General features: G+C 50.5%; 1 protein-coding gene across 1 annotated transcript in view; it reads left to right on the forward strand.

The window, feature by feature from the left end:
* PRICKLE2 (prickle planar cell polarity protein 2) overlaps nucleotides 1-20,754 on the forward strand; it is an 85,833-nt gene that overhangs the window by 44,324 nt on the left and 20,755 nt on the right. The window contains exon 6 of the mRNA XM_080798193.1: nucleotides 4,945-5,817. Coding sequence (XP_080654319.1) covers nucleotides 4,945-5,817 — 873 coding nt within the window. The remainder of the gene's footprint in view (nucleotides 1-4,944; nucleotides 5,818-20,754) is intronic.

Genomic DNA, 20,754 nt, shown 5'->3' on the forward strand with positions numbered 1-20,754 from the left:
GTCTGTCCAAGTATCCAAATCAGCTCCTCCAAATACGAACCTTAGCATCCCTGGTTTGGTCACGGGTTTCACCCTAGAAACAGGAGAGGAGGGTATTTCGGTTGGTCTGCCTGAGTCATAGGCCCACCCCCGACATAGGGTTATGTGATGTACAGCTCCCCTACCCGGGGGAGGGGGAGAGGTCCCAGAAGGAAACTCTGAGGGAAAATGTAAACAGATGTCTTCCACAGTGTCCTTGGAAAACTTGAGGATCAGCAGAGGGAGGAACCAGCATAGTCCTCTTGGTAGGAAGGGGTTGTGAAGAAAACCAAATGGTTTCTGGCAGGCATGTCCTAAAAAAAATCAGCAAAAGCTGACCCAGCCAAATACAAAGCAAGAGAACCTGAAATAGCTTATAAGCCATAAACGCCCCCAAAGAAGCAGCAGATCTGAGGCGGTGGATATCATTTTCCCTGCGCAAAGAACCGATTTGTTCAACCCTTCAACGCTCTTCCAGACCAGGCTGCATCTGTGGCTTCTTCATTCAGCCGGTCTGTTCTGGCACCTTGAGAAGGAGCCGCCCTTTAAAAAGGAAAAGAAAGAGTTGGCAGGGGGTGACCGTCGGCGAGGCCAGCAGCCTGCTCTTCCCGCGGCTTGTGCCCTTCCAAGAAATCCGCTCAGAAGCCGCCAGCTTCCTGCCTCTGGTGGGGGGATGTGGAGGTAATCCGTCTGGGAGCCCATTTTGCCCCACGTCAAGGATTTTATCAGGAACCGAAAGAAGGGACATGGCCTCCCTGCCTTGTCAGAAGTGATATATTCCGATGAAAACGTAGCCAGCCCTTTGGAGAGCTTTGGGAGCTGGTAAAAATCACAGCTTTGCAGACAGCGCACCTACTGTGTGCTCGGGGGTCCTTTGTGGTCCGGCAGTCTGTCCCCCGGACTCAGGCCTGCTTCCAGCAGGCCTAGGCCTTTCGGTGCTGGAGTCCCTGCCTGGGGCCTGGGTGATAGTCCGATTGACCTCCCCCTGCAGGCCTGACGGCCTCACCCTCTCCCGGCCTGATGCCTCAACCAAGGACCCACTGGCTTTCCTTTCTCACGAAATCAAAACAAGGAAACAGACTTACTTTGATGCTAACAGTTAGGAAACGGGGAGCTCTCTTGGGACAGGTGGCTGGCCACGTGAGGAAGGCCAGGTGGGCTGTGTCGGAAGGGGGAGGGGGGAAATGTGCCGGTCTCGGAGCCAGCCTCGCTGTGCGTGGATTCTGGGTCCGCCAGTAGGCATCGAGGGTACGGACGCTCCCCTGCCACCACAACACCCCCCTTCTCGCTAGTGTTGCTGTTTCTTCTGTCCCTTTCCATTGAGGCTTCAAAGCCTCTCCAGAAACTGCCACTTAGAATGTTTGCTCAGCAACTTGGAAGAGAGAAAAATCTGTCTGTCACCACAGCAGGTCCACCTCAGAAAGCCCCTCTGTCTTCTTCTCTTTCTCTCCCCTTCTAGCTGTTCACCCCTTTGATTGGCACTGCCTTCTCCTGCCTCATAAATCATAAAAAGGCATCAGTGTTTTGCCAGAGAGGGAGACCTCTGTGACCTGCAGTGTTATCACTGCTGTAGTTCAAATATGGTCCCTGGTTGGTTTCTCCCTTCATCTACTTTTCTGTGAAACCTCATTTTCCTGCAACAGTGAAAGGGTGTGCTGTGTATACCCTGCATACCACTATCTCCTGGTGCTTTGCTCTGACCGTATTACACAAATATTCCATATTTATACAGCCGCTCAGAGTGGACCATGCATCAGGCGGCCGTTGCCAAGGCAACGGTACTTTTGCCTGCGCACCGCCGAGTAAACAGTCCTATAAACAGACCGAGGCTAGAGCAGCAGTAGACACACACACCCTCCGAGAAGGGCTTACAGAGCTTAGAGGGGGGGAATTAAAAAGGAACGCTTAGATGTGGAACAGCACAGCCCTTTTCCAGATGTTTTGAGTTCAGGACCAGTTCAGAGGACCGTCTAACATCAGGGATGTTGCTCAGGGCCTGCATTGCATGGCCTCTGGGGCCGTTCTGTCTGTCACCTGCCTCCCCTCTGCTCGCCTCGCCTCACCCCAGCCCAGCCTTCTGCAAGGCCGCATCCCCAGAACTGGGGCCCCACTGTCGCACTGGAGCACGGCTTCCTTGCAGAAGCTCGGAGAGGCAGCTGGTGGGGGACAAACCCGGGAACCAGGCTTCCTGTGTGCCTCTGACAGGGAGCGGGTAAGGCTGCCGCTGCTGGGGATGCTGGGCAGCCGGGGGTGAGCACAGCCCTGTGCAGGGGAGGGTGGGGAAGACAGAGCCAGCCCCAGATCCTTTCCTGGACTGCACCCAGGCAGTGGCCTTCAGAGCAGAAAGGGAGCTGGGCATCAGGAGGTAATGAAAATGGGAGAAAAAGAGCAATGAGAGTGGTTGGCAGATACAGGTCTAAGCACCGTCTGTATATTAACTCACAACAACCCTGTGAAGCCAGACCTGTTATCATCCCCGTGTTGCCGCAGAGGGCACTGAGACATAGAGAGATCGAGCCACTTGCTTAGGGTCACACAGCCACCGGGACGAGATCGGATCCTCGGCGGTTGGGCTTCGGCAGCTGTGTCACAACGGGCTGGGATGGGATGCAGCCGGGATGGGAACCTTCCTCCCTCGGACTCCTCACTGCCTCCTGAAGCCTCCCTCTGCAGGACTCCAGAACTCGGCCTCCCACGCGGCCTGCCCTGTGTTCTCCCAGGAGCCTGGGGACAAAGTGTGGATGGAGCTGCAGCTCTGGGTCCCCTAACGCTGGGTCCTGTCCCTAGCCCCGCCCCGTCAGTTCTCACTCCTCCCAGGAATGCTCTGATGAGAAGGCGTGGATTTCCACAGTGGCCGCTTTGCCTTCGAGTGGTCTTTGTGGTGCTCCTGTCCCTCTGAAAGTCCCCTCTTCATCCCTAGGGCCAGACTCCCAAATCAGCAGAGACCCCTTAATCTGGGGCAGAGCTCATAGGAGAGGTAGTGCCTTATGCCTCTCTCTCCCTGGGCTCCAGGGACCTGAAGGTAGGGGCAGGGAGCAGAGGAGGCGGGGACAGCTGCTTGGCTTTTGTCCTTTGTTCTTGTCCTTCTCTTTAGAGGTCATTCTCCAGTTTCTCATTTACTACCTCTCCAGACACAGCTCTCAAGGGGATTCCTGGAAGGTCTGGGCTCCGGACTGTTAGCCCCTAAAGGTGGAGGTTCAACACTAGAACTCGATTTCTGGAAAGATTTTTATTATCAGAAATCAGGAGTCTTGGGGCGCCTTGGTGGCTCAGTGGGTTAAAGCCTCTACCTTCAGCTCGGGTCGTGATCCCAGGGTCCTGGGATCGAGCCCCGCATTGGGCTCTCTGCTCAGCAGGGAACCTGCTTCCCCCTCTCTCTCTGCCTGCCTCTCTGCCTACTGTGATCTCTGTCAAATAAATAAATAAAATCTTAAAAAAAAAAAAATCAGGAGTCTTGCACAGGTCTCCTTCCATCCTATAGTACTTGCATGAGACTGCATCCCCCACAAGATCTCCCCACAGGAGGGGGACCCCCCCCCCCACATCCAGACTTCCATCCTACCAGCTTAGCAACTGCTGTCAAAAGAGCGCCTTGCTGAGATAGTAACGTAGGGAGGTGCTCTGGGGGAGTCCATGTAATTCTGCCGTTGGACTAGTGCGGGTCTTAGGCCCACTCTGAAAGCAGCCACTAGGTTGGGCAATACAGTTTTTTACTGGTTGGTACTAGGTCCAGGCATGGCTTTAGCCCTGCCCAAAGCCCATGGCCCAAGGGTGGCAAGAAGTTGGTGGCCCACAGAGAGATTGAGGCCTCGAACCAGCAGGGGGCAGAAGAGATGCTGAGAAGCAAAAGCCCTTGGGCCTCTGGAAGGTTCCAGCAGGGCAGGTGTAACAAGATTATGCAAACCAGGGACAGCCCTTGCACGGGGAGTAAGTGTGTTTTTTCCTTCCCTGATGACATTAATCAAAAGGTGTGCGTGCTTATGGAGGCTGCTTTTGATGAACCACACCCAGGTTTTTCATTACCAAGTGTTGAAATCCATTTTTTTTTTTTTTTCCACTGAACTGTTAACAGTGATTTTTTTTTCATCTGAATGGCCCGTGGGGGTTCGGGCTTCAGGTTAGCCATTCAACCTATAAAGAGACCCTCTGATGCGTCAGGCCATGTTCCTGGACATGCCACAGAAAATTAAGGACTCTGTTGTCCTAGAGCTTCCCTTGCAGTGGGGGAGAGAATTAATAAGCAAATGCACACGTGTAGTCGTGCGTTGTCAAGCAGGGCTCATGCTCTGAAGAAAAATATGGCAGGTCAGGGTGAAGAACAGTGGAGAACATGCTATCAGGTGTGTAGGGAGACTTCTCTAAGGAGTTGGCATTGGAGCCGACCCCCAGGGAGAGTGAAAAGGAAATGTCAGTTTCTCAGTTCGGAGCAAGACTTCCAGGTACAGATCTCACCCGAGATTCCTAATTGCATTGCGTGAGGCAAGTCACTTAACCCTCCTGTACCTCCGTTTTCCCATCCAAGAAATGGAAATCACATTAGAAACCTACTTCATACAGTGGCGGTTAAATGACTTTACGTATATGCAGAGCACTTAAAGCAGTTCCGTATCTCGTGTTAGTAGCATTATTATAATTTTGTCGGGGAGAATCTGTCCCAGGCAGAAGGATTCATGGACAGGCCATTTTGATCTAGTTTTTTTCTCTGCTTGGAGCAAATGAGTTCAGAAGCAGCTGACTGGTAGAACAAGGGGATTCTCATAAAGGGACTTGAATACCTTCTAGGTGAGGTCCTGATTATTGATTTATTGTTATTTTATTCTGTTGTATTTGGAACCTTGGGCCAAACCGGGATGCTGTGTGTGTCACATCCTAATACAGGCCTCCGAACAAGCTTGTCAGCCTCTTGCATGTCTTTTCCATCCCTAGGGATCGACCAAGGTCAGATGACCTATGACGGCCAACACTGGCATGCCACGGAGACCTGCTTCTGCTGTGCTCACTGCAAGAAATCCCTCCTGGGGCGGCCCTTCCTCCCAAAGCAGGGCCAGATATTCTGCTCACGGGCCTGCAGTGCCGGGGAGGACCCCAATGGCTCTGACTCATCCGATTCGGCCTTCCAGAATGCCAGGGCTAAGGAGTCCCGGCGCAGTGCCAAAATCGGCAAGAACAAGGGCAAGACCGAGGAGCCCATGCTAAACCAGCACAGCCAGCTGCAGGTGAGTTCCAACCGGCTGTCGGCTGACGTGGACCCCCTGTCACTACAGATGGACATGCTCAGCCTGTCCAGCCAGACACCCAGCCTCAACCGGGACCCCATCTGGCGGAGCCGGGATGAGCCCTACCATTACGGGAACAAGATGGAACAGAACCAGTCCCAGAGTCCCCTGCAGCTTCTCAGCCAGTGCAACATCAGAACTTCCTACAGTCCAGGAGGGCAGGGGGCCGGGGCCCAGCCTGACATGTGGGCCAAGCACTTCAGCAACCCCAAAAGGAGCTCATCACTGGCCATGAAGGGGCACGGTGGCAGCTTCATGAAGGAATGCCGAGAGGACTATTACCCGGGAAGGCTAAGATCCCAGGAGAGCTACAGCGATATGTCGAGTCAGAGCTTTAGTGAGACCCGAGGCAACATCCCAGTAACCAAATACGAGGAGGAGGAGGAGGAGGAAGGGGGCATAGCCACTCAGCAGTGTCGGACCCGCCATCCCATCAGTTCCCTGAAGTACACCGAGAACATGACACCCACAGAGCAGACCCCTCCGGGCTCCATGGAGTCACTGGCCCTGTCTAATGCAACAGGTAGGTTCTGGTCACCTGGAAAACAACATAAGAGGTAATGATCTCTAGGTGACCCGAGGCTGGTCTTCAGGACTTTCGTGTTGTTCCTGCCATGTGCTTTCCTCCAGCAGGGTGTCGGGGAGGGGAAGCGTGGTTTCAGATGGCTTCTGTCTTTGATCACTTTCCCTGTAAGCAGAGCCTGAGGCAGGGATGAGGATGCCTGGGACACGGTGAGGGCAGGCTCCTGGGGAAGGGGAGTCAGAGAGGCAGGCCAGCATTGGGGGAGGAGCCAAGCAGAGAATGCTATCTGGGCTGGCATCTGACTGCAGCCTGACCCCACAGCGGGCTCTGGAGGATGCGTTGCATCATACAGTTGGCTCCCTCTTGCGACAGGGGTTGACGGTCCCACGTACTGTGTATCTGTCAGTCACCGGCTTTGGGCTGCTAGAGAGCGGCTCCCGGATGAGGTTGTGGGTAGAGGCAGAGGGCATGGCAGGTGCTGTTGGCCAAGGACAGCACTCAGGAGAAGAGGCAGCTGTGAGCCAGAAGCTGTAATCACAATACCGGGTTGTGCTTGAGACACCACGGCATCCGTGACAGCTTCTAAGGCTGTCCCAAACCCCAGTATCTCATTAGGGAGCTCATTTTAATGTGTAGATGGAGACCAAAGAAATGTGGGCAGACAGGAGAAGGGAAGTAGGCTGAAAAGGAGCGAAGGGGGAAGAGAGAGACCATCCAGTGCCTGCTTTCTCCAGACAAATGGTCCAGGCCGTGGGACCTGTGGGGACGGATGTGGAAGTTCTCTAAGATGGCGCTCCGCAATGTGTAGTCTGGGCGTGGAAGCTAGCCACAGTCTGCAGCGAGACAGGTACTAAAAATGACGATGTCTAGGAACTCTTGGAACGATCTGACCTTGCCGCAACATCCAAGTGTGTGCTCAGCAGGCTCGTCTTCTTGGTCCAGGTGTGGACCAGTCAGGGGGTCGTGGGTTGTGAGTTGTGTGTGGTATGGGCTGTGTGTCAGCCACGCTCAGGAGGGACGCATATCTTCCCACGGTGGGTTGAAAATTAAAAACGGGTCCTTCGCCATCGAGAGCTGAGAAGTACTGCCCCGAGATGTGCTTCCCTTATGGGTGGAGCACCTTAGGAGGGGGACGCACGCCTACCCCTTGCATCAGGGACCCGAGTCCAGGGGGTCTTGGCGGTGCTTGTGATGAACTTGTACATGCCAGCCCCATCCAGAGGTGACAGCCCCAGCTCAGCTCCAGCGGGTTGTTGCCGCGTGCAAAGACATTTAATCATTCACCCAGCAGCAACGTAGCTCTTACCCTATGCCAGACTGTGTTCTATGCACTTCATAAATATTAACTCACTTAATGAAAACCTCCCAGCCCTAGAAAATGGATATACTATTAAGAGTCTCATGTCAGAGTAGAAGAAACTGAAGCATAGAGACGTTGGAGGATTTGCCCCCAAGTCACCCGGCTTTTAAAAGGTGGAGTGGGGACTTGAATGTGTGCCTTTGACCCCCCGGGCGGTGCTGTTCATCATACCAGGTGGCCAACAATTCCACTTCCTCCAGACAAGCTAAACATGGGGATTTTTAAAATGTGAAATCTATTTAAACTCTGTTAGACCAGCACAACAGGTCTCTAAGTCCTAGGGGGTCTCCGCAGGATGTTTGTAACCCTTATGCCTCGGAGATGCGTTCACATCTGTGTTCTCGTGAGTCCTAGAGGACAACAAGCAGGTATCGTTACCCTCCTGTTTCAGATGAAACAAAAATGAGGCCTTAGTGACTAAGCGCCTTACCGCATGTCGGAGAAGCGAGCAGTTAGTGCCGAGTGATGACTGCCTGGCTTTCAGCCCAGTGTGTGCTATTCTTGAAAAATGTATATGCTATAATTGTTTAAGAGGCCAGAAGATAAACAGGTAATTCAGCCTCTGAAGCAGCATTTCTCGAAGCTAGACCACGTGCATTTGACATTGGCCACTTGATGCAAACGTGGACTCCAGGGCATCCCCTAAAACCTCCTGCATCAGACCCTATGGCGGGGGTGCGGCCAGGAACCTGCATTTCAACCAGCTCCTGCTGAAGTTGATGCAGCCACTGTCTGAGAACAGCTGTCTGTGGGCTTGTCTGTTTGACTTGGTTGTCCACATGCAGTGACTTAGGAGAAAATCAGGAGATCTAGGTGTTGGGAAATATTGGAAAGGCCACGTGGTGTATGTTTGAAGAATGTACCATCTTGCATCCTAAAGAAGATGCATTTATCCCCATGATTTTCTATGGGCTCTTGGGCAAAGCACTGAATGTCCCTCTGACTCTGAGATTAGGGGAAGCCTCCCTGAACTGTGTCTGATACCGCTACAAAAAAAAAAAAAAAAAATCCTGAAATCAGCACTGCCCCGTGAAGCCAGTAGCCACAAGTGACTGTTGAAATTCGGATTCATGAAAATTAAATGAGATTAAAATTTCAGGCCATCAGCTGCGCTAGCCCCATTTCAAGTGCTCAAGAGCACTGAGCAGAATTTGATATTACATTTAATATCGAATAGCCACGTGTAGCTAGCAGCCCCCCTTGCTGGACAGCACAGCTGGCGGGAGGGAGCTGGTAGGATGGCCCAATGTTAACCCCATCCTTAGTCTCCTGAGAAGTTCTCACATGAGCCCCAGTCTTTCAGCTTGTCAATTAATGGCTTGGAAGACCAGTTCAAATCCAGTCTTCATCATGGCCGAGGCGGGTGGCCTTCCACAAACTGCTTACATTCTGTAAGGCTCAGTCATCTCATCTATGGAATTTAGTGAGGAACAGGACTTCCTTCAAAGTGTTTTGGGGAGAAGTCTATGATAATGCATTTAAACTCGTTAATATAGTCTTTGACACAGAGGACCTTCTATGAGGGTCACCTGATACTTTTTGCTGTGACTGCATTTTCATCATTCTTATCCCAAGCACACTGGTGCACAGATTGGGCCTCCGTGAATGTTTTGGCTACTGACATCTCCCAGCGTCCACCAGCTGTGCAGGTTTGCATTTTTAGGTTTGCAGATGTTCCTGTGGGACTCTCTCCTTTTTTAAACCAGCATGTGAAGAGCATGAGAAACAGGGAACTGAAGAAATGCCTTCTGTGCCCCTGTGTTTCCATAGATCTGTCAGACACAGCCGTATGGAAGAAAGATTGCAGCTCATGTTCTAAGCATTGCTTCGCCCTTGGTCACTGGAGCAAACCTTAAATAGCCTTCTAGATCCTACACCGCACGCACACACATGCACACGCACACACGCACACACACATATGCACTCACGCACACACACACACGCATGCACCCAAGACGTGGTATTGACTAGACTTGGAAACTCGGTCGTTTTGCTGCCAACCCCCATTGTTGCATTTAAATTTTGCTAGAAAATTCCCTCATCTTTTGAGAAGGCAGTGCTCAGAACTGTGTATCTTTAAATCCTGGAATCCCAGTCTGTGAGTAACAAGTATGGGTCGTAGAAGGCTTAGCCAAAACACCTTAATCCTCAGGTGAAAGCTAGTTTTCTAGATAATGGATTTTTTTTCTTCCATCGTCAATAACTCATGTTATTGAATAAGTTTGTTGTGTTTAATCTGGCATAAAGCATGATCTTGTTGTAGGCAGCATTTTTCCTTTGAACAGATCTGGAGAAAGAGTGCCAGGGACTTGCCAGCCTTAGATCTGGGCTTTGCCCCGTCCTGATTTGCTTAGAACCGGGAGCACATTGCCTCTTGTCCCTGGAAAATACCATCCACCCATTAGGCTCACACGGAGTAAGTCAAGTGAGCACCGTCAGTGGTTGACACCAGCACCGTGTGGAGCCCTGCAGAAGCTCTCGAACCCTGTCATTGCCTAAACATGCCCGTGAAGCAGCTTGTAGCCTGGGCGACCCGAGTACTGCACATAGTAATAGCAGCAGCCACTGGCATTGTGGGGTGTTGGGCATGTACTAGGCAGATTCTAAGGGCTTTGTGTGAACTAGCTCGCCATATCTCGAGGAAGTGGACCCCGCTGTTAGTCCCCTCTTATGGATATCCTAAGTGAGACCCAGAGAAGCTGTGTAGCTCAAGGCCACACAGCTTGGAAGTGGAGGAGCAGATGGCAAATGCAGGCAGTCTAGCTCCAGGCCTGTGCCCTCAACCACCGTACCATGGACATGTACATGGTGATGATAGTAGTAACGGGTGACAACAGTAAGACCACAGACCATGGTCTGACATGATGGTGATGTCCCATGTAATGTCTCTCTAAATCCTCATAATGGCCCTGTAAGATAAGTCTGATTCTTTTGCCCATTTACAGAGAAGTATGCTCAAGTCCATAGGATTTGTGACCTCCACGTGGTCACTACTGATACCTTAGGATCTCAGCCTGCAAGGCTCTCGCTCTCAACCTCCTTGATAGAGTCCCCACAGGACCGGTCATGGTCACATTCAGGATCGGGATTTCTTTTCCTCTTGTAGCCAGTCTGCTGATATCCGTCTGGCTTGGGCAGGGCAGGACCAAAGCTGGAGAACACAGAGGTTAGATCGAATATCCTGAAAAAGTGATGCTTAAGGGACAAGGGAAGGAGGATTCCAGGCAGCAAGAGTAGCATGTGCAAAGGCCCTGTGGTAGGAATGTATGGCAAGTATAAACACGTGAAAGAAGGCCCACAGTGTAAACAGTGGTAAAGACTGATAGAGGAGGACTGATAGGATGGTGACATAGGAGAGAAAATTGGCAGGTTGACAGTGCCCTTGGGGGAAGGGTTCTGAGAGAGAAAGGATCAAGTTGAAAACCTAGAAATGTGTAATAAGAGTTTGCCGACTCTGATTTTTGACCCAGGCCACCATCAGCTAAAAGCACACATATCATTGGCCTGGGTGGGTAGAGACCCCGGCAAAGCAGAAGTCCAAAAGGACTTCCTGCTGCCTTTGATGAGTGTTGCACAGTTGTGGCACCGATACACTTTGACAAGGGACACTTTGTTGTGCAAGACCAAGATGCATGTGCAAGATGTACTGATGGCCAGGGAGTCATGGGATAATTTTTCAGCCTTGCTGGCAAACTGGGAGAGAACCAGAGAACAACAAGGGGTGGAGGGGAGCTGAAACAACCAACTGGAACAGCTCACTTGACCAAGAATGTCTGCAATGTTTTTTAATCCTTGTAACGCAAAACATTTCTATATTTAATTCTGGGCAGGAACATTGCTCCTTTTCTTCTGCATAGTTTGGATGTGCATCCTCTACCCCAGTTTCTTTATTGAAATGGTTGGGTAAAACCTCCTAACCAGCTGCCCCTACCCCCCAAACCCCCTTCCCCACCCCACCCCCTTACTTGAGCGGCCACACCTCAGTCATGCTCATGAATTTCACAACCCAGATCCTTTGTTCATCCCCTCCACCGGGAAGGATGGGTGGCCCGGTCAGGAATTACAGATTAGAAAACCCAGAGTCCTGTCAGTTGGCCTCAGGGCCAGTGCCGAGAATATGCTGGGATTGTCTTCCTTCATGAGAACTGCAGAACTCTTGTTTGCAAGTGTCAGAATCCCAACCCAACTGGTGTAAACAGATAAGTTTGTTTTCTTTAAGTCAAGTGTCCACAAAGTTCACAGGATTTGGGTTCTGGGAACAGCTGGATCCAGGTGCCCAAATGATGTCATGGGGGCCCACCTTCTTTCCATCTCTCTCTCTCTCTGGGTTCTTACTTCCTCCCCACTGGCTGGCTTCATTCTCAGGCGGGCTCTTCCCAGTGGTGGTTGAGATGGCCATGGGCAACTCCAGGCTAACACCCATCAGCATGAGGTACTATCACCCAGAGCCCCAGAATGGGGTCCCATTTGCCTGACTTGCGTCACCTGACAATTCTTAAAGGACCTCCTGTGGTGGAAGGAGTGGAGGAATGTTCTCTCTGATTGGTCCATCCTGAGTCACGTGCCCATCCTGGGACCTAGGGGGTGGGGTGCAGCCCATCCAAACTGCAGGGACTGAGAATGGAGATGGGCTTCCCAAAGAGGAATCCAGGTAGTATTTTCAAAGGAAAAGGGATTGCACACGAGCCTGCTCCTGAACCTATCCCGTCTGGGGCATTGCATCCCTCCGGGACTGATCCCCGATCTGGTTCCTTCCTCCGGAAGCCCCATCATGTGAACTTGACCTCGTATGTCCATTATGTATGTTTGCCATGGTTTTCTGGAGACGAGGGGGCATGTCTCCATGGTGATTTTAATGTGGGGAATTCAGGATGGCAAGGGGATGTTTTGCAAGGGCAGATTGGACAGAACCCAACCCCTCAGCTCAGTGTTGAAGGTGTGGTTCAGGTTTCTGACTGGTTCCACGGGGTGACTTTCTCTGTGTTCCTTATGGAAACAATACCCTCTTACTGGTATTTCATGACTCTGAACCAGACTCATAGACCAAGGCCCAGATGAAAACTAGCAGAGTGAAAGTCGTGGTAGAATCTGTTCATCCTGCGTTTCTCTTTTTGGGTCAGTTTCGTGCTGTGTGGAAGCCGAGGATATTCTCAGGGCCAGGTAAGAGGGAGGGAGGCAATGGACAGAGCAGCCTGGACAGAGCTCACCCCAGAGGGCCCGATGCATGCCTGCTTCAGGTCACGGTCTCACTGACATTTTCTGGGTTCAGAGAAATTTTTCCAGTGTCTTGGTTTTTAATAACCATTCAGGAGGCTTATTTATAACCTCCCTGGGCATGGACAGTCATCTCTACCCAGAATAAGTAACCATGGTTGCTGACAGGAGAGAAAAGGTTGCTGATTTTATTCATTTTATTACTGAAAAGGCAACACAGGAAAATGGGCCCAGGGTGGAGGCAGGGGGCCGATGGGCGCCTCAGACTGGTACAAGATTTTGTAAAGTAAATTTTTAAAGGACCTGTGTGCATTTCTCTTGGAGCTTTTGAATGTAGGAATCTCACAAAATGAAATAACTTTGCTCACATCCACTTGGTAAGGGTCTTGAAACTCAGGTTTTTAGGATTTATTTTTTTAAATGTGGGCAACTAGGAACAGCTACAAGAGGACAATTAAGATGTAGGGGAAAATATATCATAGCTCTTATCTCTTAACTAGTGCTAATATTTTGGTGAATTTTCACATCTTTTCCCTGTATGCCAGCGTGTTATTTTTTTCTGAATTGTAGACATTCTGAATGCTCTGGGTCCTGACTTTCTTCATTTGCATTCTGTTATTAGCTTCTTTTCCTGGCTTTTATCACATCACGTTTAATGGCTGTGTTAATATTCTGTCGAATGGACGTCACCCTGTTCCTGGAATGGGACACTTAGGAGGTTCCCAAACTGATTTGTATTGAAATCTACATTTCCTTTGACTTGCAGCAACCAAAACGTACTTTTTGGACTCACTCTTTCCTTATAAACATAATCAAACCTTCTAAATACTTTGGCACAGTTTCTCGCCAGATGCTTGACCTCCTTGCTTGAGCATCTCCTCCATGAGTGTTCTGGTGGGACTGGGAGGCCCGTCAGCGATTCCGAACCAGCCATTTCGGCCCAGCCACCCCTCCTCTGTCCAGACACAAAGTGCCTCCCGAGCAGTGGGAAACGAGTGTGATTAAAACTCCACTTCCGAGCACAAGCCACCTGGGGCAGCTTTGGGGAGTCTGTTTCTTCATGTGAAGAGTCCCCATCCTTCCATCAGTTCGTTCCCCGGGGACCACCTACATCACATTGATCTGGGATGCTTGTCAACAGTACACGTTCTTGGGCCCAACCGAGTCCTGCAAACAGAGTCTCTCACCGGCCAGACCTGGGAATCAGCATTTCTAACAGATGCCCCCACAGAACTCTTAGGTCAGTCAAGTTTACGGAACACTGAGGTAGAGAAACCCAGATGATGCCTGGGTAAGCAGCCCTCCCTGCTGCCTTGTCTGTGGTTGGAAGTTTCTTCTCCCCGATGGTACCCCTTTTGCATCTTCTCTTAGTCATGAGTCTAGCCTCCTGTTTGGACAAAAGAAGAATTGGATTGTGTTTCTTCTAAAAAGCTCTGAAGATATCCCTGACATCAGGTAGCCCTTGGTACTGTAAATAGCATCTTGGCAAGCTAAGAGCATGTTATCTGAAACATGGAGGGCGTGTTTCTTAAGCACTCAGTCTGGGCTAACTATGAAAGAGAGTGATACCTGCTAAGAGCATTTGGTGGTTTTGGTATTGTCACTGAAGGCAGCAGGAGAGGTGAACAATAAAATACTGTAACTCCAAATAGGGCCTGTTTCGGCTGGAAATCGATGTGCAAGTGAAGGGCCTGGAGACCAAAGTTTTCATGAATTGGAAGTGGGTTGATTGGTTGGTTAACTTAGAATAATTTTCAGGTGCATCGCCGCGAACGGTCAGGTAGCAGGGGTGGGGTGTGTGTGTGTGTGTGTGTGTGTGTGTGTGTGTGTGCCCAGCGGTGTGCCACCAGGCACCTCCTCCCGCCTACCCTTCCCAAATCAAAACCAGAGCACGCCGAGTTTCTGGGAGGCAGCTGCCACAAATCAGGCTGAGTAAACAGGCGGGGCACCATCTAGAAGATAAAGTCTGCGTCTTCCAACACAAAATTACTAAGAAAAAGCCTAGTGTTTTCTTTGGTACAAAAACTTTTAACAGCTTAAAAATGTCCTGCTGAATTCCCCCTCCACTTAACTAGAACAGACCCATTTCCTCCACTCCTTTCCTGGGTTCCAGAAAAGAGCTTTTCTCAACTTTGGGCTCCCTGAGGGTTTGATGGCCCAGTTTGCGGATTACCCAGCTCCTGTCTTCTCTTTTGTCTTTTATCCCTCCCACATACAAGGACTGGGGCAAAAACGTGCTCATTTTGCTCTTTGCAGAAAGCAGTAGAACACGTCCTTTGGTATATTTCTGTTCTCTGGGCCTTCCATTGGAACAGCGCCTTGACTCTTCAGCCCTGCAGAGTATAAAGGATTCTTGCTTCTTGGACTCAGCCCGCTGTCCCATCCCGTCTGCCTGCAGAGGGTGTTATCAGTCTGGGACCACCTGGGAGGCCTTATTCTGATTCTGAAGGCCTGTGTGACTGGCCCTGGCAGGGATTCTGTGCTCCCCAGCAGTGAGCATGCTGGACCTTGCCTGTGTTGGCTGCCTTTTTCATTGGAGGTGCTGATTTTCAAAGGCAGGAAAGTCCAGTTCAGGCTTTCCTTGTGTCTTTTCCTTGGAAGCAGATTGAGCTCAGAGCTGGAAGGGAGAGGAGAGAAAACAGCCTAGAATAACTCATTTTTTTTTTTTAATTTTCTTTATATCTGGATACTGGGTCCTAGGTAAGAAGATCAGAAGAGAAATTCCCTTTTACCTGGGATACACACTCAGACACAAAGACCCCTACGGTGTGAGCAGGGTGGTCTAGGTCAGCGGTTCTCAGCAGGGGTGAGTGGGGAGGGGTAGGGATTTTGTCACCTCAGGGACGTTTAGCAATGCTTGGAGACAATTTTTTTAAAGACTTATTTTAGAGAGAGGGAGAGAGCACGAGTGGCGGGGGCAGAGGGAGGGAGAGAGAGAATCTCAAGCAGACTCCATGATGAGCCCAGAGCCCGGCGAGGGGCTTGATCCCACGACCCTGAGACCATGACCTGAGCCGAAACCAAGAGTCAGACACTCAACTGGCTGTGCCACCCGGGCACGCCAGTTGGAAACACTTTTGATTGTCACAACTTGGGGTGCAGGTTGCTAGTGGCTTCCGGTGGGTAGAGGCCAGGGGTGCAGCTCCACAGCCTACAATGCACAGAACAGCACCTTCCCTCCAACCAAAAGCCATCTGGTCCAATGAGACAGTAGCGCCAAGGCTGAGAAAGCCTGGTCTAGACTATTGCCTTGGAAATCCTCCCTTCCCGCGGCAGGCGCTTAGAATCCATCTGAGGGGGCCCTGATGGCTCGAGAAGGCGCCTCCCGGGCCGGGCATTTCAGAAGCACCCCCTGCAGCAGAATGAGCCCGTGTGTTTCTTGCTCTGACCCCCGCTGCAGCCCACGCTGGGGTTTAGTGTTTAAGGGTCACGGTGACCTGGCTGAAATCCCACTGCCGCTGTAGCTGTGTGACCTCAGGCTGGTGGCTTAAACCTCTCACCCCCTCAGCATCCCCTAGGGAGCGTGAGTATCCATGTCTGCCCCCCGGGGCCATCGTGAAGCGTGGGGTAATATGCAGAAAGCACTTCATTGCATGCCTGGCACATGGCAAGTTCAATATTGGAGAGTTATTATTATTCTTATTATCAGGGGGCCCCAGAGTGCCGACCTCCTGCCACCTTCCTTTAACTGTGTCTCAGCCCGTTGCTCACTTAACCAGGGAGAGGGGAGAGCGAATGGAATTCAGAAATCCTTCTGAGGTGCAGGGATGGGAGGAGAGACTGGAGTCGACGGATGGGCCGTGATGCCTGGCGGTTCTGCCGAGGTCAGCAGTCCAGACCCACGCAGACACCCACAAGTGGGGAGCCCTGCTGTTTGGATCTTCAGGGATGATCACAGCAAGAAAGAGCAGCCCTTCCTCCCTGGATCTCAGTCTCCAGCCTTCTCTGAGCTTAAAGAGGCTACCACAATCTGTGGCCTAATTCTGCCCGTGTAACACCTATTAGTACTAATGGAGCCCGCCCTCCCCGTGTGAGAAGGGCCCCTGCCAGCTCCTGGACTTCAGCCTTTGCTTCCCTGACCTCCCTTCCTCCCCCTCCACTACCCCCACCCCCCCACCCACCCCAGCATCAGTTAACCTCTCAGAGAATTCCCATTCGACACAGCTTACAGGAGTTAATTTGTTCTTTCCATCCGTGGATGAGAAGCAGGCCCTGCTCTGGGCCCTGCTCTGGGCCCTGAGCTGGGAAGACAATGGGGACAGACAACAGTGGAAGTTTTCCATGGAGATCGTTATCAGCTGCAGGAACAAGCCCAGCCAGGCCCTCATCTGCAGATGTGTTTCAACCTCAGGCCCCTGCTGGGGGAGAGGAATTCCAGCCTGGCCCCAGGGTTCTCAGACAGTTCTCCACCGTGCAGCCCAGACCTCACCATCCTTGAGGGAACAGTGAGCTGTAAGTGGCTGGGCTTTCTATCACCTTGAGCACTGTCCCTTGTGGCTTGCTTTCTGCTCAGGATTAGGGCTGCCCGAGAAGCAGATGGCTTCCTCTGTCATTCTCTGCTCTCTGAATCTGTTTATTGTGGGGGCCTCAGTAGTCACGGCCCCTGGGTGCCACACTTTTATCTGCCAGTAAGAGACGGAGCACATCAGGCCCGAGGACAGTTTCTATTCCAGCTTTCCTCTGAGCTCCAAGACGACAGCAAAAAAAAAAAAAAAGAAGAATTTTATTTATTTTTTTTTAAAGATTTTATTTATTTATTTGACAGACAGAGATCACAAGTAGGCAGAGAGGCAGGCAGAGAGAGAGGGGGGAAAGCAGGCTCCCCGCTGAGCAGAGAGCCCGATGCGGGGCTCGATCCCAGAACCCTGGGATCATGACCTGAGCCGAAGGCAGAGGCTTTAACCCACTGAGCCACCCAGGCACCCCAAGAATTTTAAATCCTCTTTCGTGGGTGCACAGAAGTACCATCTACTCCCCACCCCCATCCACCCCTTTTGTCTTCCACCAGCTGAACCCAGAGTCCCCCTGGGAGCACTGAGATGTAAACACTGTCAGCCCAGCCCCTGATGTCCTGTACAGCAACTGTAAACACAGGAGAAGATGCCCCATTGTCCCTCATGGCATTCCCCCAAGATCTCCAACACACTGGGTTTCTAGAGTTGCCATTCAAAAGAGGACCATGCTTGCGTGTCACCCCCACCCACCCAGAATCCCAACATCCCTTTTTCATCTGTCTGCTATCCCAGAGTTTGATTCAAGGTTGTTTTGGAAACAGAATAGGGAGGAGGGGGACATTTTTAAAAATCTTGATTCTTCATTCTTTTATATTCATGTATTCAACAAATATTTATTGAGCATGAATAGACATTTATAGACATGGGTGAATGAATCCGACCCAGTCCCTATGGGGGTCAGAGCCCCAGCAGGAAATAGGCAGCACATTCAAAGAGTAATTAAAGGCTAATGAAGGAGGGCTGCTGAATAGAACTAAGGACTCAGGGAGAGAACTGCAGCCAAGGTGCAGCCTAGGGAGGGAACCAAGGCAACACCTTGACCTCACTCTCTGCACTCTGATCTCCTCCCAGAAGTCAAGCCCCACCCACTAGAAGCCAGAGAAGGAACACACACACACACACACACACAAACAGGCGCGCGGACAGATTGTGATGAAATACCATGAAGGAAATGAGCCGGGTCAAGAACAGAGAATGTTGAGGGTTAACCACCTGAAAAGGATGACCAGGAAGCTCTCTGAAGTGATATTATAGCAAGAATTAGATAAAAGGACTTGGTCTGGCGCAGGAAGAGGAGGGGAGGGGAGGGAGGCCCTATTGGCCTTAGGAATGGCATATGCAAAGGCCCTGAGGCAAGAGAGAACTTGTGCAGTTCCAGCAACTGAAAGCAGGCCAGCAGAGTTGTCAAGGGGAAGAGAGCTATATTTAGAGCTGTGAAGCAGTCACATTTTGTTGCTGGCTCTGGTTCAACCTCCTGGAATCCCTCTGAGAACACTGTCCTCGTCCCCTTTTTCAGCGGGGGTGTCTTAAAGGAGAAAAAGTCAGCTGACTTGCACAGGGAGTCGAAAAAGCAAATGCAAGCTTACAAGGAAGCATTAGGTGAAAAATACCATGCGTTGCGGAGTGTGAGGGGAGGACATGCCATTTAAGACAAAAAGGTTTTGTTAAGAAAAGTCTGTGAGCTCTTTCTGTTGATCTTGCTGTCGCTGTGGCTTACATTTACTTTCAGGGCTTAGTCATATCCTGGGTTTCATATACGCAGTGCATTTGCATATTACCCCAGGTATCCAGGCTTAGCCACACAACTAATGCATAAATCTGATTAATGCAAAAGTCTTTCCTTAAGTAAACAGTAATCCTTGAAAACATATGTTATGCAGAAGTATGATTCACAAAACCCCTTCTTTTTTTTATTGCACAAATTAGGCAGTATTGGCCCTGGCAAAGAAAATCCAGGGTTCTTTGGATATGTTTGTCTGTCTTTAAGAAGAAAGACTGAGTAGCTGTCGTTTTTCCCAGGTGGATGTTGCCGAAATGACAGAAGGCTTTCACTTTACCTTCAAAGCTCTGGGTCCTACCATCTTTCCTCGAAATCCCTGAGGCCAAGGCCCAGAAGTTCAGCAGGAGGATTTTGTGTTGCTGGGAGGGGAAGTTATCCTGTGACCTTGCCCTTCTAGAATCTCATCACTGTGGTAGGACAAGAGATGAGACCTTCACTAATTCACAGTTAGTCACATTCACTGAGTGGTGACCAAGGCTTATCCTTAGCAAATCTCAAGAACCATCACATGTTTGAGGCCCTTGGCTACGACTAAGATGGAAAAAGGAGCCAATATCTCTTGGGATTTGCCACCTCAAACTCAAAAGATTTAGAGTGAATACTTAACACTTATTCTAAAGACAATGGCCACCGGGCCTTCTTAGTCTTGCTTAAGGGAAAGTGTGATTGGACACCTATTGGTGAGATGTAAGGTAGATGCTAAAATACTCAGACACTGCTCCTCAGTCTTGGTCACACATGGAATCATCCCGGGAATGTAAAGGATGCAGGTGCCTCTGCCCCATCCCTGAGAGTCCAGTGTAACTGGTATCTGGCATTTGGTTTGGGCCAGGGGATATTTTCATGCTCCCCAGTAATTCTATCAAGCAGGCAAGATTGAGTAGCAAGGTTTTAAGGCAAATCCACATTTTTCATTAGGTGCCTTTGTTTCTAGCTTCTGGGATGATCTATGAGGTGGTTCTGCTTTTACTGCCCTACTCTGGCCCTGTCTCTGTGAAGTACCGCATCTTAAGGGAGAAAATGTTCGTTTGTGAACCCACAAAAATGTGCTCTAGGAACATCTGTCCTCTATGAAATTCTACCCAAAGGGCCTAGAAATTGGTATTAAGGTGATAGTCTCAAGAGTCGGATAGATTCCTGTTAATTCTCAGCTCTGTGACCTTGAGCAAACGATCTAAACTCCTTGAGCCCGTATTCCCTCACCTATAACCATCTTAGGATAAAATGAGAAGACATTTAACAGGGTAAACACAAAAAAATATGTATTGTTTCCACATCAGCAGAGGTGGGGAATAGTCTCAGGACCCATGTATTTTGATTCTGTTGTAGCTAAGGACTGAAGTGGAAAAGCCAAGGGGACAATAATAACAAAAAGAAAAATTACAGCGATTGTCCCCTTCTTGGAGATGAGAGAACCAAGAGTCAAAGAATTTAAGGTCACGTAGCTAGTGAATGGGCTAAGTGGGGTTTGCCAGTCTACACATGTAACCACTCCTCTGTGTTTTCCTCCATCAAATAAAAGCTCCTGAAGAAGGAGAGGGGCTCTGGGTGACGTCACCCCTTAACTGTGTCCAAGAAAAAGGAGTTTACAGAAAGCTTAGGTCTTTCTCTGGTGGGAAGGGTTCTCTAAGGAGACATCAGCATGTGAAGCCAAAATGGACAGGGTCCACCGACGGCCTCAGGCCCCTCAAAAAATCATCTTCCACACCTTTCACCGTTTGCTTCCCTTCCTCATAGCAGCCAGCCTGGGCTCAGCTAAAACCGCCTTACGAGCCGCCATTGCCGGCTGAGAGCAGCCGTCTGGGACAGGGGAGTCCCACCTCTTCTTCCTCCTGCTTGTTTCTTTGCCTTGTTCTGGTAGAACCAAAGTCCTCTGTCACGCTGCTTCGAACAGCGCTGATTCTGAGCAGTGTTTCCCACGTTTTGTTGGGTTTTGAATAAGGCATGCCCTCTCTTTAACAAACTAAACACAAGACTCGCACACCCCCACCCGCCCAGAGTTCCTCATTCTTTGCAGACACCCCCCTCCCCGTTCAGAGACCACCCTCTGTGCATCTCGGAGGCCACCA

Source organism: Martes martes (assembly GCF_963455335.1).
Source record: "Martes martes genome assembly, chromosome: 1".
Lineage (NCBI taxonomy): Eukaryota > Metazoa > Chordata > Mammalia > Carnivora > Mustelidae > Martes > Martes martes.